General features: G+C 30.9%; 1 protein-coding gene across 1 annotated transcript in view; it reads left to right on the top strand.

The window, feature by feature from the left end:
• Nucleotides 1–14096, top strand: part of LRRIQ3 (leucine rich repeats and IQ motif containing 3) — a 138691-nt gene that overhangs the window by 39873 nt on the left and 84722 nt on the right. Inside the window, exon 6 of the mRNA XM_020282438.2 lies at nt 5351–5507. Coding sequence (XP_020138027.2) covers nt 5351–5507 — 157 coding nt within the window. The remainder of the gene's footprint in view (nt 1–5350; nt 5508–14096) is intronic.

Genomic DNA, 14096 nt, shown 5'->3' with positions numbered 1-14096 from the left:
CTCCTTGAGCCATTAAGTCTTCCATCCTTTAGCAATAGATCTGTGTACACTTGGAAAATGCATTCATAGTTCAGTCATTTTTCAGATCTGTCCTGGATTTTACTGTCTGTGTTTGTAATGTTCATGTTCAGCTAGGTATGATTAGCTTGCTAGGAAGCTCTCCAGTTTCTCCTGAGCAGTGTACAGGCACACAAACTTCAAGACTATAAGAGTTATGTCGCATCATATTAAGGCTCTTTTGGGAGATCTCATACCTCACATCTCCATGTTTATTATCTAGCTTGTCTGTCAGTTTATTGTTTGTTCCACTCCATGTCAAAACTTTAGGCTAACTGCATTGTTGGACTTCCCTGGTTGCTTGCCACTGAAATAGTTATTGTTTTCCTTCTACACCCATGAAGGTGTCAGTACCCCAGTCTGCTATGCTATGGTAATACTTTTGTGTTAAGTAATTAGCAGTGGTGGAGGAGAAGGATGGCTGCTAATGGCAGGAACAGCACCAGGCTAAAATTCTACAGACTCTCCAGTGTCCTTACTGACATTTATACATTTTCTTCAAGAAATGCTTTTCATTTTATTGTATGCCTTTAGTCAATTTCTAGTTTTAAAACGGTAATTATTGACAATTGTGTCCAGTTTTAGAATTACTTTTGAAGAGAGGAGCTGCTAAGTTCCTCACTTAGTCCTTACAGAAGGACTTACAGAAGAGAGTGTTGCATTTTTTAAGAAGTGATTTTTGCAGTTCAAATACTCTTTCTCCAATAAAATTAAAAGCACATCATTAAAAGATGATGAAATTTCCCTGGAAATTAAGACATATTTCCATAAATATTTCCTGTATCAAATAAAAATTTCAATGTAAAATTTAAAAAAATCAAAAAGTATTGTGCAATTTTCATATAATGCAAATAGAATATGGATGAAATTACATATTCATAAAAAGGGTTAGGGTTTTTTAAACTTAAAAGAACTAAAATAAATATTAAAAGTTGGAATCAGGAATCAATACAGTTAGCAGCTAAGCAAAAACCTAGAACTAGTAAATAATGATTGTATTATATAAGAAGTGCTTATTCTCTGAAAAGAGTAATGAAATAGATAGGCCCAGCCCAGAAAAAAAATATTTGAGAAAAATAATAAGAAGCTAATACTACATTTACAAATAAGATTGAAACTTATAAATGACTAATATGTGAAACTATGAAATTTTAAAATCTAGAGCTAAACCTCTATACAGTTTACTGTGCCATATTGACATATCTGTAAGGGGTTATGAGTTAGCAATCAGGACAAGCCTGGGTCAACCATAATGTCATGCATCTTTTGGCAGTTCACTTCTAGCCACAAGTAGCTTAGTTTATTTTCACTAGTAAATAAACAATATCATTTTATTTGTTTACCGGGACATGAAAAAGGTTGCATAGCACTTAACTACCAGAAGAATGATATGTAAGCAAATATAAACTGTCAAAATTGTCCAAGATGATTATAATATCTCTATAGACCAATAAACAAATAATAGAACAAAGAACTACCATTGAAAAAAGACACTATTCCTAGAAGATTTTATTGCTGAAGTCTATCCTACTTTGTACATGAGACTCTTGTCATTAAGTACAGTCATTATTTAATGGAATGAGCCGCATAAGTAAAGATGGTTTGAGATGGCACTTACAGGAAGGCTATGTGGATAACTAATATTTCTAATTGTATTATATTAAAATACATACACCTTTTACGTCTGTCTGTATTTTTACTTTCACCCACTGTCAAAGTTACCTGGAAAGTTAGCTTTCATCATTGATTCTGGGTGATCTTAAATTTAAAATATTTCAATCTACAAATATTCTAAAGATGATGATTTTTTCCTTTACTGATTGTAATAATTATTTTTTCAATAATTTTATGTACTTTTTCTCTGTTTTACAGTAGAAAAGAATTGAAATGCAGCTCTATATTGTAACTTATCTTTTTCTTTTGGAGACAAATAGACCTAAAGACTAAGTACATAACAGGACATTGTATTCTCTTAAAATAATAACTGTTTGAATTATGGGTCTTTATAAGTTTTGTTCTTCATGCTTATTCATTTTATAACTTATTAATGGTACATTACATATTATCATAATACCTTAATGCTTACATTAGGGCTTAAAATTTTCATTAATATATAAATTTAAAGCTCTTTACAGATAATATTTTGCAGACATTTTAAAAGCATTCTAAGTGTATTATGTTCTTTCTCATTGAAAAATTACTGTGAAGAACACTTTCTTTGAATTTTGCTGCTCACTTCTATATTTTTCTATTGAATCCAGGTAATTAACAGCAAGCTTTGAGGACTCAAACTTTTAAAAAATCATCTAAAATTTTATTAATAATACCTGTGTATTGAGTTGTAAACTAATAATTAATCCAATAATTTACTTTGCTATTTAATCCCACAGAGAAAAATTTTAATTTTTTTTCTGAAATTGCTGAAGTTATTATCTGACTTTCTAGTCTTCAAATTTCAGGCCATGATAATATTCTTTAATATATTATCTCATTTTTCCAGAGTCACAAAAGGACAGAGTGAAACTGTATTACCTTAGTTTCAGTGGAGCAAAGGCAAGAGCTCCAGGAATAGAGCACTGTACTCCTTTTTCTTTTTGGTCTTTTCTCTATATTACCAAAGTTTTCTAATATTGAGTACTACCTGCTGTAGAAAAAGTTCTATCTTGGAGAATAAATCTATTTCATTGTTTTAAACTGTAATTTCTTTTAGTTTTTTATAAATATATTTTGACAGCAGTCTCTAGTCTTTTCAGCTTGCCTCACTTAGCATGGAATCTCTTCCCTACAGGTAAGCTGGGCTAAGAGTTATCAGGACTCCAGTGTTCTCTACCTATTTATCGCATGTGGGTTACACCTTCTGCCCTATCAGTGGAAGCTGAAGAGAGGAAGAAGCCCAGATCTTTCAGCCATTCTTGGCTGGCATAATGCTTCTGAAACATGGAGCTGGGGGAGGGGTATGAGATATACTAGTCCCTGTCCTTTTGGGGGAGATACTACTGTATCCCTCAACTGGGACCTAGTAGGAGAGGGATCCTGTGTTGTTGATTGTACCTACTCAGAGTAGAACTTCTATCATCCTAACCTGGGGTGGGGGCAGGAAGGGAAAGAAGAGAGAAAGTTATGGTTTAAATAACAAAAATTCTCACTGTTAATACTAAGACAATAGATTTTCTTGATGAAATAATTATTTATTTTCTATATGCCCTTTGCACAATTTTCAGAGATCTTTAACTTTTAAAAAAATAATTTTTATGACTTTTGGTTGTTCACTGGGGAGATATTTCACAGAATTCTTTAGCTCTCTGTTCCTGAAATAATTTCTCCAAAATAATTCATTCAAATTCACTCTTCTTCTCAAAACTCTGCAATGTATTTCCATCTTAATGATTTTGCTGTTCTTTAGACATGCCACATGTGGTCTTCTTCACTAAGAATACTTCTGCCTGGCCTTTTGCACTTGATGTTTTGTCTGACAAGAATGTTTTTCTGAGATGCCCCGCTGTACCTTGTCCCTTCTTACCAATACTATCCCAGGCAGCCTATGTAAAAAACAATTTACTTATTATATATTTTGTATTTTATTTCTGTATTATCTATCTCCACTTACTAGAGAATGTAAGCTTCATGGTATTAGTGACTTTTTTTCTCATCATAGGGCACATATTGGGAATTTGCAGATTACTATACTACTTTTCCTCTGAATATCCATTATTTCTTTTTTCTCTTGGCAATTGACTGACCACTAGAAATTCTATCAACAGTTTCTCTTGTGGCTTGTTCCTCTGACTACATTTTTTGTTACATTTGAAAGTTAGCAGAAGTAATGAGTACAACTTCTTCACATGCTTACATGTATTGTGCCCCCTTTGTTTTCATGTCTTCTTTTTTCCATGGGGTAAAATAGATTCATCATATTGATTATTGACAGTGCTTTTGGGTATGGTGAAACAAGATTGAATGCCTCTAAGCAGCAGAACTATCTTACCAAGCTTGGCTAGTTGTAATGAGAGAGAAATAACGTTCTGTCTTATTTAAATAATTATAAATTGTATTCTTTTCCTATATTTTACCCTAATTTGTAGGTCATCAGTAAAAATATTTTGAATGAGTGAATAAATAGATAAGGCCCACTTAAAATATCTGAGAAGTGAGAAGATTGCTTTCATTGTTTACTTTTGTTTTACTTCTACTACTGAATAATAATAGTAACAGTAAACTTTCTATCTTGTTCATCATTTTACTTCAAATGATTTTGGTATTTTATCACATAGAATTGATGTTACTGATCTTTGGTAAATTATCTCTGTGATATTACATTGCTTGTTTTTATCCTCTATTACAAATATTTTTAAATAAATATTGGTTGCTATATTTTATTTAATACCTTTTCTGTATCTATTTATATAATCATATTTTTTGCCACTAATTTGTTGATGTAATTAGTTTTGCAATACATGGTCATAGTGTTATTATTCTTTACTTACATTGATCAATTATTTTCATAAATATTTAGAATTTTGCATCTATATTCAAAGGTGAGTCTGATCTGTGGTTTTCTTTTTATTGTTTTATTGGACCAAGTAGGAGTTCTAGTACAGTATTGAATAGATTTAGGGCATTTTTTTCTTTGTTTTTGATGTTAGTGGGAAAATATTTAGTGTTTTATCTTTAAGTATGATGTTACCTTGTAGATGCCATTTATTGGGTAATATTTTGTACATATTAGATTAAATAAAGCATAATGTTAAAATTACTCTCATCTGTTTCTTTATACCTTTTTTTAGTGTGGCTAATAGAAAATTTAAAATTATTTTGTGGCTTATATTCTGTTGCACAGTACTGCTCTAGAGTTTTTTTTCTAGTATTTATAATGTAGTACGAATACTTTTTATGATACAGTAAAATAAAACTTTTACCACAATAAAAAATGTTACTTCTTGACTGGGGAGAAAAAAAAAAGACTTCACATTGGTTACCTTAAGTTTCTATACAAAATTTAGTCATGGTCTCCCTTCCATTATATTTTAAAATGCATAGCCAGATGTAAATACAGAATTGTTTGTGGATTCATAGCAGCAGAAATTTCTCAGTACTCATCCATCCCTTGATGAATGTTGATGAATAAACCTTAGTCCCTATATAGCATTATATAGTCATAAGATGTAAACATATACAGTATTACATTAAATTTAACATCATGTTTTCTAAGATGTAAATGAACTCATGAGTAATTTTCTCATTTTCCACTTTTTGGCAGAAGACTAATAAATAGTTTTTTTCCCCGTATATTCAGCCCTTTCTTTATATGTAAAAAACAGCAGGAAAGAATTATTAGAGCATATGAAACAAAATGGATTTACATAACCAAAGGATATGAAGATAAGCTCCGTAAGGATATCTTTTACAAGCCTGAAACTAATATAAAAGGAAAGCTTGCACGTTGGAAACAGGTAAGCATAATTACTTCATTACTTTTCTTTGAAATATTTTTATGTAAGATACTAGAGTTATAATTTATGTAGATTAGTAAGAATTTCTTCAATTTCTCTTAAATAGACTCCATTATATTATTAATATTCTACCTCAGATTTTCTTGATGTGAGAAAAGTCATACAACAATGTGGTTCAAATATAATTTTGTTGTGCATTAATAACACACCATAACCATTTTATATTTATACTTTGTATATATATATATATGTTATTTGTCTTCGTTATTGCAAGTAGTAATAGTGATATGAAACTACTTCTCAGTGCTTGAAAATATAAAGAAATATTTAGTTTATTAAAGAGTGATAATTCTATGTATAACATTTATTCAATGTTTTATGCTAAGTCATAAATTGCTTTGAGGACACAATGGAAATAAAAAGAAATTTACTTACATTTATTGAGTGCCTACTATGTACTAGGCACTGTGCTAGATATTTTGCATGTGGTTCTACAATACCATAAGACAGGTACTTTTATCTCATTTTTAGAAATAGGTAAACTAAGGCTCAGAGAAGTTAATTAACTTACCAAAAGCCACATAATTAAGTGACATAGCTAGGATTTGACATCAAATCTTCTTAATCCAGAGTTTGCCTTTTCTATCTTTAGAATTTTGTTTTGATTTGGGCAGTAGGTGATGGCAGAAATGAAGACTTTACATTGTAGTATAATTAACTAGCATGAACTCTCTATAATTTCTAAAGCACTGAGTGTGTAATACATAAACTTCCTGTGTGGACCTGTTCCTCAGTAGCCTGAGCTATGATGTTTTCATTACATTAGAATGATTAGAAGGGACTACAAAAGGTCCAGACTTTTGTTAGTCTGATTTCAATGTAAAGGAGGACCTGTGTTCTAGATTTAGCACAGGAATGTCCTCAAGTCCTTAAATCCCATAAAAGTTATCCACCAAATAAAAGCATAGGTTTAAAAGACAGAATATATCCTACTCAAAACTTTTCCTTCATCAGAACTTAGTGCAAGTATACTAATTTGTTCCAGATGATAGTATATGCTATGTAATTATATAGTTCATGTGAAGTGTCTTTGATGCTCTGTGTAGAATATAAACTCGTGGATTTCAGAGCATGCCACCTGCATTTGTATATGCTTTATGCACATATTAAAGGATACTTTCAATGAAAGTTGTATATTGATAACCAATTTGTTGTATACTGATAAGAAATTTGAATATACTGATAATCAGTATGTGTGTGTTTAAATATATACATATGGAAATGGATATAGTGTTATGGTAAGGGACTATGATATGTGCATGAGTAGGAATAAAATATTCATTTTATAAGGATTATTTAATATCTATAAAGATACATAGCATATACCATCGTCAGGGCTTTCCAAGTATTTTGAATGTTCTGAATGTTTTGGTAAAATATATTTATTATAATCAATTTTTAAAATCTCTTATGTTATTATGAATAATAATTCTGCTAACCACATCCCTATTAATGTTCCTTTTTAAGCACTGTTCTTTCATAGCCTATAAATATGTACATAGTCCTGTGATTTTTTAATTCTTTATAGCTACCATTCATAGAACCTTACAGAAGTTGTCTTCAGCTCAATTTCTTAAAATAATTTAAATTATTTTTAATTGTAAGATTCATTTTTTTGATGAATCATTTCTTTTTCTGTATAAAATTAACCTTCAATCTTCTGATAGCTTAATTTGTAGTCTCCTCTTCAGCTCATGTAATTGGTACATTATTCTTTTATTATTTTTACCACTCACCTATCTGGTTTCTTGTGCCTTAGAATTTGGTCTGTTAGAAACTATAGTAAGGATAATTGATACTACAGAGTGCCTAAGAAAACCCAGGATCCAAGAAACAGTAAAAGGGTCAGGGAGTAGGGAATGGTGTGAGAGTGAGAAAACATCAGTATTTAATACTGAGAATTCATTAAAAAACAAAATAAAACAACAGCAACAGCAACAAAACATTCTGTGGACAAAGGTGTAGAAAAGGTTAGCCAAGAATGAAATTCAAGATTCAGTAATTAGGTGAAGTATAATCAGTGTCTGAATCTGTTCCTGTTTTGGAAGGAAATATACTTCATCCAAAGGGCTTAATATTTCTTATATTCATGGCAATCTAAAACAGAAACAGCCAGAAGAATAAGTGCAAGTTACAGTCACTAGGAAATGCCATGCTGCAAAACCAGAAGTTAAGAATAAACATCCAAAGTTTATGGAGCAAGAATAAACTGTAAATGAGGTACAGAACAAAAAGTCAGTAACCATGAGGAAACAATTTGATAAAAGCAACTGGGTCAGAATAAAAGAAACTAAAGATATGGAACAAGAACAATTGCTAGGAACATTATCTATTATTTACAGACATTAGAGGGTGGTTGCTACTTGTGCAGATGAGGCTGAAATAAATACAAAATTATGGTAGTTCAACAATTAGGTCACGTTTTAGGGAAATGTGGCTGGGCATGGTGGCTCATGCCTGTAATCCTAGCACACTGGGAGGCTGAGGCGGAAGGATCATTTGAGCTCAGGAGTTCAAGACTAGCCTGACTAGAGTCAGACCCTGTCTATACTAAAAATAAAAGGAAATTTTTTAGCTGGACAATAGTGAATGTGCCCTTCTTTTGACCCAGAGTAAGCACACCTGGAAACTCTCTTATATCTTCCCATTGAAAACATCTTGCTTCTCTATGATTTTCTGTGGCCACAGGAGAATTCGGCATTAGACGATTTGTTTTTCTTGTGTGTTGCAGTTTCATAGCCTTAATGATTGATTTAGAGGTCTGTAGGTTGCTTTAGAACTTGAAGAGCCACAGGTGTTTTCAGTAAAGATTTTAATTTCTTTTGCAATACATTTTCTCAAAAAACTTAGTACTGTTCTGACTTATTTAATTTCAGTAGGTTCTATGGTTAAGTAAGCACAAAGATCTTGTCTAGACATGGCTTATAATCCTGAAGACTCTGAGCGTTTACTTACTGGCTTTTGTTGTCTACTCATTTTCCTCTCATTCAAATAAAGGATGGCTACCATAGGTGAACTCTGAAACAATGGGCTTTGAAGGGAAGGCAAAATCCTAATCTTGTCTTTTCTACAGACAATTACACATTAGTATATCAGTCTTATTTCTATGTTGAAGTCCTCTATTGTAACCACTTCAATTTGAGGAACAAAGATATTGGTTTTTTCATCCATGCAAGCTCCAAATTAATAGAATCTCAATAAGCTTAAATTGCAGATTGCAGAGAGTACCTGCCTTATCAATGTTATATTCTATTTCCATCTCTTATTTCAGGCTGGCTAGCTATAGCCCAGATTTATTTCTCTCATAAGATTTAAATAAAAGCAGTAGGTAACATCTAATGCATATTCAAATATGAGATTTGTTATACAATTTCCTTAAGAGAGCAGACTCAGTCAGCATGTAGTGTGCTTTCCAAAGTGAAAATGTTTTTAGGCCATACTAACAAGGATCACCGGTTCTTCAGCCTGCATTATCCTGAGTCCTTGCCATCTGTCATCCAATCTTCTATACTAAGGAAGTGTCACATATTTTACATTCTTTCATTTGTACCATCCTGCTTCCATCTACCATATTGTTGGCAGTTTAAATTGGGTTCAGTTATGTGTCATAAAGATATAAAATGATACTATCAAGGTAGAAGTTTGTTCATCTCTCATGTAAAACTCCAGAGGTATGCAGTCTAGGGCTGATATTATGGCACTATTTCATCACATACTTGGTGACTAAGACTCATTTTATCACTTGCTCCTCTTGCATGGCCCCCATTCAAAGGTTATATCATGATCCAAAATGACTATGCTTACTCCAACTATTAGAAAATAAGAAGAGATAAAGGAGAAGGGAGTGAGGGTACTTGTAGCTGTGTTTTAAGTAAGGTTACTAATGATGCCACACAATATATCTTCAGACAGAATTTAGTCACATTGTCACATTTAGCTGTATGGAAGGCTGAAATAGGTAGGTTTTATTTGGGGCATGAATGTGCCCAGACAAAAATCTGGGATTCTATTATGAAAGTGGAGAAAAACTAATATTGAGGAACAATTGGAAGGCTTTGCTACAGAGCAGATATATAAAGCAAATGGAAAATGAGATAGTAAATAATCAAAAAGTGAAGAAAGTATTTAATAAAGATATAATGTTATGATAAAATATTATACAATAAAACAGATAGGTAGATATCAGATGGCATGCCACTTTCCACTTGAATTATTAAGATATTTACCTGATATAGTTAAAAGAAAGCTAAGTTGCATTGATGTCAAAAATCTCCCTATAGGATGTTTGTTATTTATTACTAATGAACCTGTGTTCTCTATTCTTCTTTTGTCTTTTCCTTATTTCATTTTTTTGGTTTATCCTTAATATGTTTTGGAATTTTTTCCAACTACTTTTCCAGTTCACTCTCTTTTTGGCTGTATTTAATCTACCATTAAACTACTTAATTGTAATTCTTAATTTCTATTGATTTATTCTTTAGGTTTATAAGATTTTTTGGTTATTTAAAACTTTTACATTTCACTTTTTAAATTTTCTGTTGTTATCCTGCAGATATATCAAACTTGCCTTTTCTTAATTTACACAGAGTAAGCAGTGTATCTCTATAGTCTGTGTCTATTAATTTTAATATCTCAGGTCTCGTGCATGGCTTACTGTATTTGAAATATTCATAGTGAGAATTTTGCACTCTAGAATGAAGGTACTTCCTCCAGATAGTATTTTTATTTTCCACCATTAGGCACTGGTGATCACTACCAATATTGGACCACATAAAGTTTAAAGCTTGAGATTTTATGGATTATCCTGGTTTCATTTTAACTTAGGATTGGTTTTATTCTATTTTTACTTTCATCATGGTGTAGTCTCATGAGTCCCCAGTTAAATGGGGCAGAGTCTTCTCCTTGGGTAGATATAGGATTTGATTTTTGACTGCTGACCTCTGAGCAACCAGAGCTGTAGGTGAGTTTTTAAGTTGTTTCTTCCTGATCTTCAACCTCTCTGGGATTTTGCCTTCCCTTAAATTTTCACTTGATAAATCTACACTTTCTTGACAGTACTTTACTGCTTTTCAAAAGACTTAAAAAAGTCTTTCATCCAGCTTTGTAAAACTTGGAAATTGTTCCAAATTTATTTTTTTATGAATCCTGAATGTGGCCATCTCTACTCTCCAAATTTTCTTTCTCTTATTAAATAGCTCTGGTACAGTTTTCTTTTGACTTGGCAACCATCTTCTTTTTTTAGAGTGCATTTTAAATCCAAAATCTGATGTAATTTGTGTTGATTTTATAATTTATTTTAAGTCTTAATGTTATCGCCTCTTCCTACCACTACCATTAATAGTCTATGTTATATATTACTTCTTAAGATTTGAAGCAGTAACTCATCTCTATTTTGGGTAATATGAGCCTAATAATTGGCAGGAATCCTTTTTTAAAGGTGAATTATAAAATTATTTTATATCATTTTTAAACATGTTTCGTAGATTAGGTTTCTGCTTCTGTTCTGACTAATCTAGCTTGAAACCCAATTTATTATGACTCCATAAATGCCACTAAATAATTTATATTTGAATTCAAAACAGAAATCTACTAAAATCCTATTAATAAGTTCAAATGATAGTTATGGAAGTATTATAGATAATAATGATAAATATGTTTTTTTCTACATTTTAGTTATTTTCAACTTCAATTTATAGAATGATAAATATTTTAGTAAATAGGTATTTATTTGGATTCTTGTTTCATTTTTGAATTATCATTAGAAACACTAAAGAATGGTATAGTTTTGAAAAGTGAGTCCTAAATTACCTGAAAAATTTTTATTGATTTTATCATGTTTCTTTCTATTATATTATTTATTTTTGGTATCTCACAAATTTGACTTTCTTTTATAAGTCTGACAAACATTACTGAAACTGTATTATTTACTCCATAATTTTTAAAAATATCTCTACTGAGATATAGTTCACATAAACTTCACCATTAATCTATTTTCTGTCTCCATGAATTTGTCTGTTCTTGTCATTTAATATAAATGGAATAGTGAAATATGTGGTCTTCTGTGTCTGGCTTCTTTCACTTAATATAGTATCTTCAAGAATCATCCATGAGGCCGGGCGCTGTGGCTCACGCCTGTAATCCTAGCTCTTGGGAGGCCGAGGCGGGCGGATTGCTCAAGGTCAGGAGTTCGAAACCAGCCTGAGCAAGAGCGAGACCCCGTCTCTACTATAAATAGAAAGAAATTAATTGGCCAACTGATATATATATAAAAAAATTAGCCGGGCATGGTGGCGCATGCCTGTAGTCCCAGCTACCCGGGAGGCTGAGGCAGAAGGATCACTCGAGCCCAGGAGTTTGAGGTTGCTGTGAGCTAGGCTGACGCCACGGCACTCACTCTAGCCTGGGCAACAAAGCGAGACTCTGTCTCAAAAAAAAAAAAAAAAAAAAAAAAAAAAAAAAAAAAGAATCATCCATGTTATAACATGTATCAGTGCTTCATTCATTTTTATGACTGAATATTCCATTGTAAGGATATGACACATTTTATTTGTCCCCTCATTAGTTAGATTTCTTCTAATTTCTTGCTATTGTTACTAATACTGCTATAAACATCCATGTACAAATTTTTGAGTGGACATACGTTTTCAGTTGTCTTGGGTATACACCTAGTAGTAAAAGTACTTGATGAAATACTAATTGCATGTTTAACTTTTTAAGTAACTAAAAAACTGTTTTTCATAGCAGCTGCACCATTTAACATTCACACCACCAATGCACGAGAGATAGAATTTTCCAAATCTTCACCAACATTTGTTATTGTATATCTTTATGATTATAATCATCCTAGTGTATAAAAAGTTATGTTTCATTGTGGTTTTGATTTGCATTTCCCTAGTGACTAATGATACTGAGTATCTTTTCATGTATTTATTGGCCCTTTGTATATCTTCTTTGGAAAACTATTTTAATTTTTTTACCATTTTATAATAGATTTTTTTATTGTTGAGTTGTAATGATTATTTATATATTCTTGATACAAATATCTTATAACATGTATGATTTACAAATTATTTTTCTAATCATGTGTGTTGTCTTTTTATTAATGATATCCTTTGAAGAGCACAAAAATTTTTAATTTTGGTGAAATCAATTTATTTTTTTTCTTATTGCTTATTTTATTTTTATTTTTTTTAAATCTAAGAAACCATTCTCTCAACCAAGATGTCCAAGATTTCTTTTCATGTTTTCTTCTAAGAATTTATAGTTTTAGCTCTTACATTTAGATCTATAATTCATTTTGAGCTAATTTTTACATGGTGTGTGATAAGCATTTGACTTTATTATTTTACATTTAGATTTCAAAGTGTCCCAGCACAATTTGTTGAAAAATATGTTTTCCTCTATTGAATAATCTTGGTACCCTTGTCAGAATTCAATTGGCTATATGTAAGGATTTATTCTTGGATTCAAACTTCTATTTCATTGATGTATACGTCTATCCCCCAAATAAGTTTGGCATTGTAGAATTTTGATTATTTAAAAAAATGTGCTACTGAAGGGAAAAAACACAATATTTTAAGAATCTTCAATAGCATAGTTGGAATATTTTCTTATTCTTAAAATTTAAATCTACTTTTGTGAAATTTAAATATTTTATAATATTATACTCAAATTCAGAAATTAACATGCAAACCCACTTCTCCCATATATATGAATGTTATGTTATTTTCTTCCAAATAATTTATTAAAAGTTTTCAAGTTTTAGATTCATGATGGATAGGAAATCTGTTGTAGATAGAAAGTTTATGAGAATTGACAAATGGAAAGAATATTCAAAGCCCTAAAAGATAATTTATGACTTTTTCCATGCAGAGAAATAGTGATTTATCCTATTGATAAATAACATAGTATAGTGCAAATATTATGGTATTCATAGTTAAAAAAGAAGTTTTGCTCACATAATTAACACAAATGTATATTATTGATATTTGTAGATTGTTATTTATTGTTATATATTGTTTGTATATTGTTGATATTTATATTATATTATATTATATAATTTATAATAATATAAATTTCAACATAGATATTTTGACATGAGTAGTAAAATTCAGTTTGAAATTTCAGATTCTATAAGAGAAAATCAAGAGTAAAATTTCTGAAAAATCTATAAAGTGCAGAGAGGTAGGGAAGTGCTAACTAAGAACACCATATGAACAAAGCTGTGGAAGTGAGAATTAGCTTGGCAAATGAGTAAATGGAAAGGAATCTATTCTAACTACAGTTAGAGATTTATGGGACAAAATGTGGAGACAAGTTGGATAGGGCTATTAATGGACATTTTCATTTTCATATGAGCACTCAGAATGATTATTTGGCAAGAAAAAGTCTCTATAATTTCATGCCCTATGTGCATATATATGTATAATATTTATCAAAATACTTAGAATTAACAAGTTACATTTGTTATTCAAACTTTTGTGTAGGTAATCAAATGTTAGGATTACTATTTGATTGTCTTAATTAAGA

This window comes from Microcebus murinus, chromosome 2 (assembly GCF_040939455.1).
Source record: "Microcebus murinus isolate Inina chromosome 2, M.murinus_Inina_mat1.0, whole genome shotgun sequence".
Taxonomy (NCBI): Eukaryota; Metazoa; Chordata; class Mammalia; order Primates; family Cheirogaleidae; genus Microcebus; species Microcebus murinus.
This window is presented reverse-complemented; position numbering and strand designations above follow the sequence as displayed.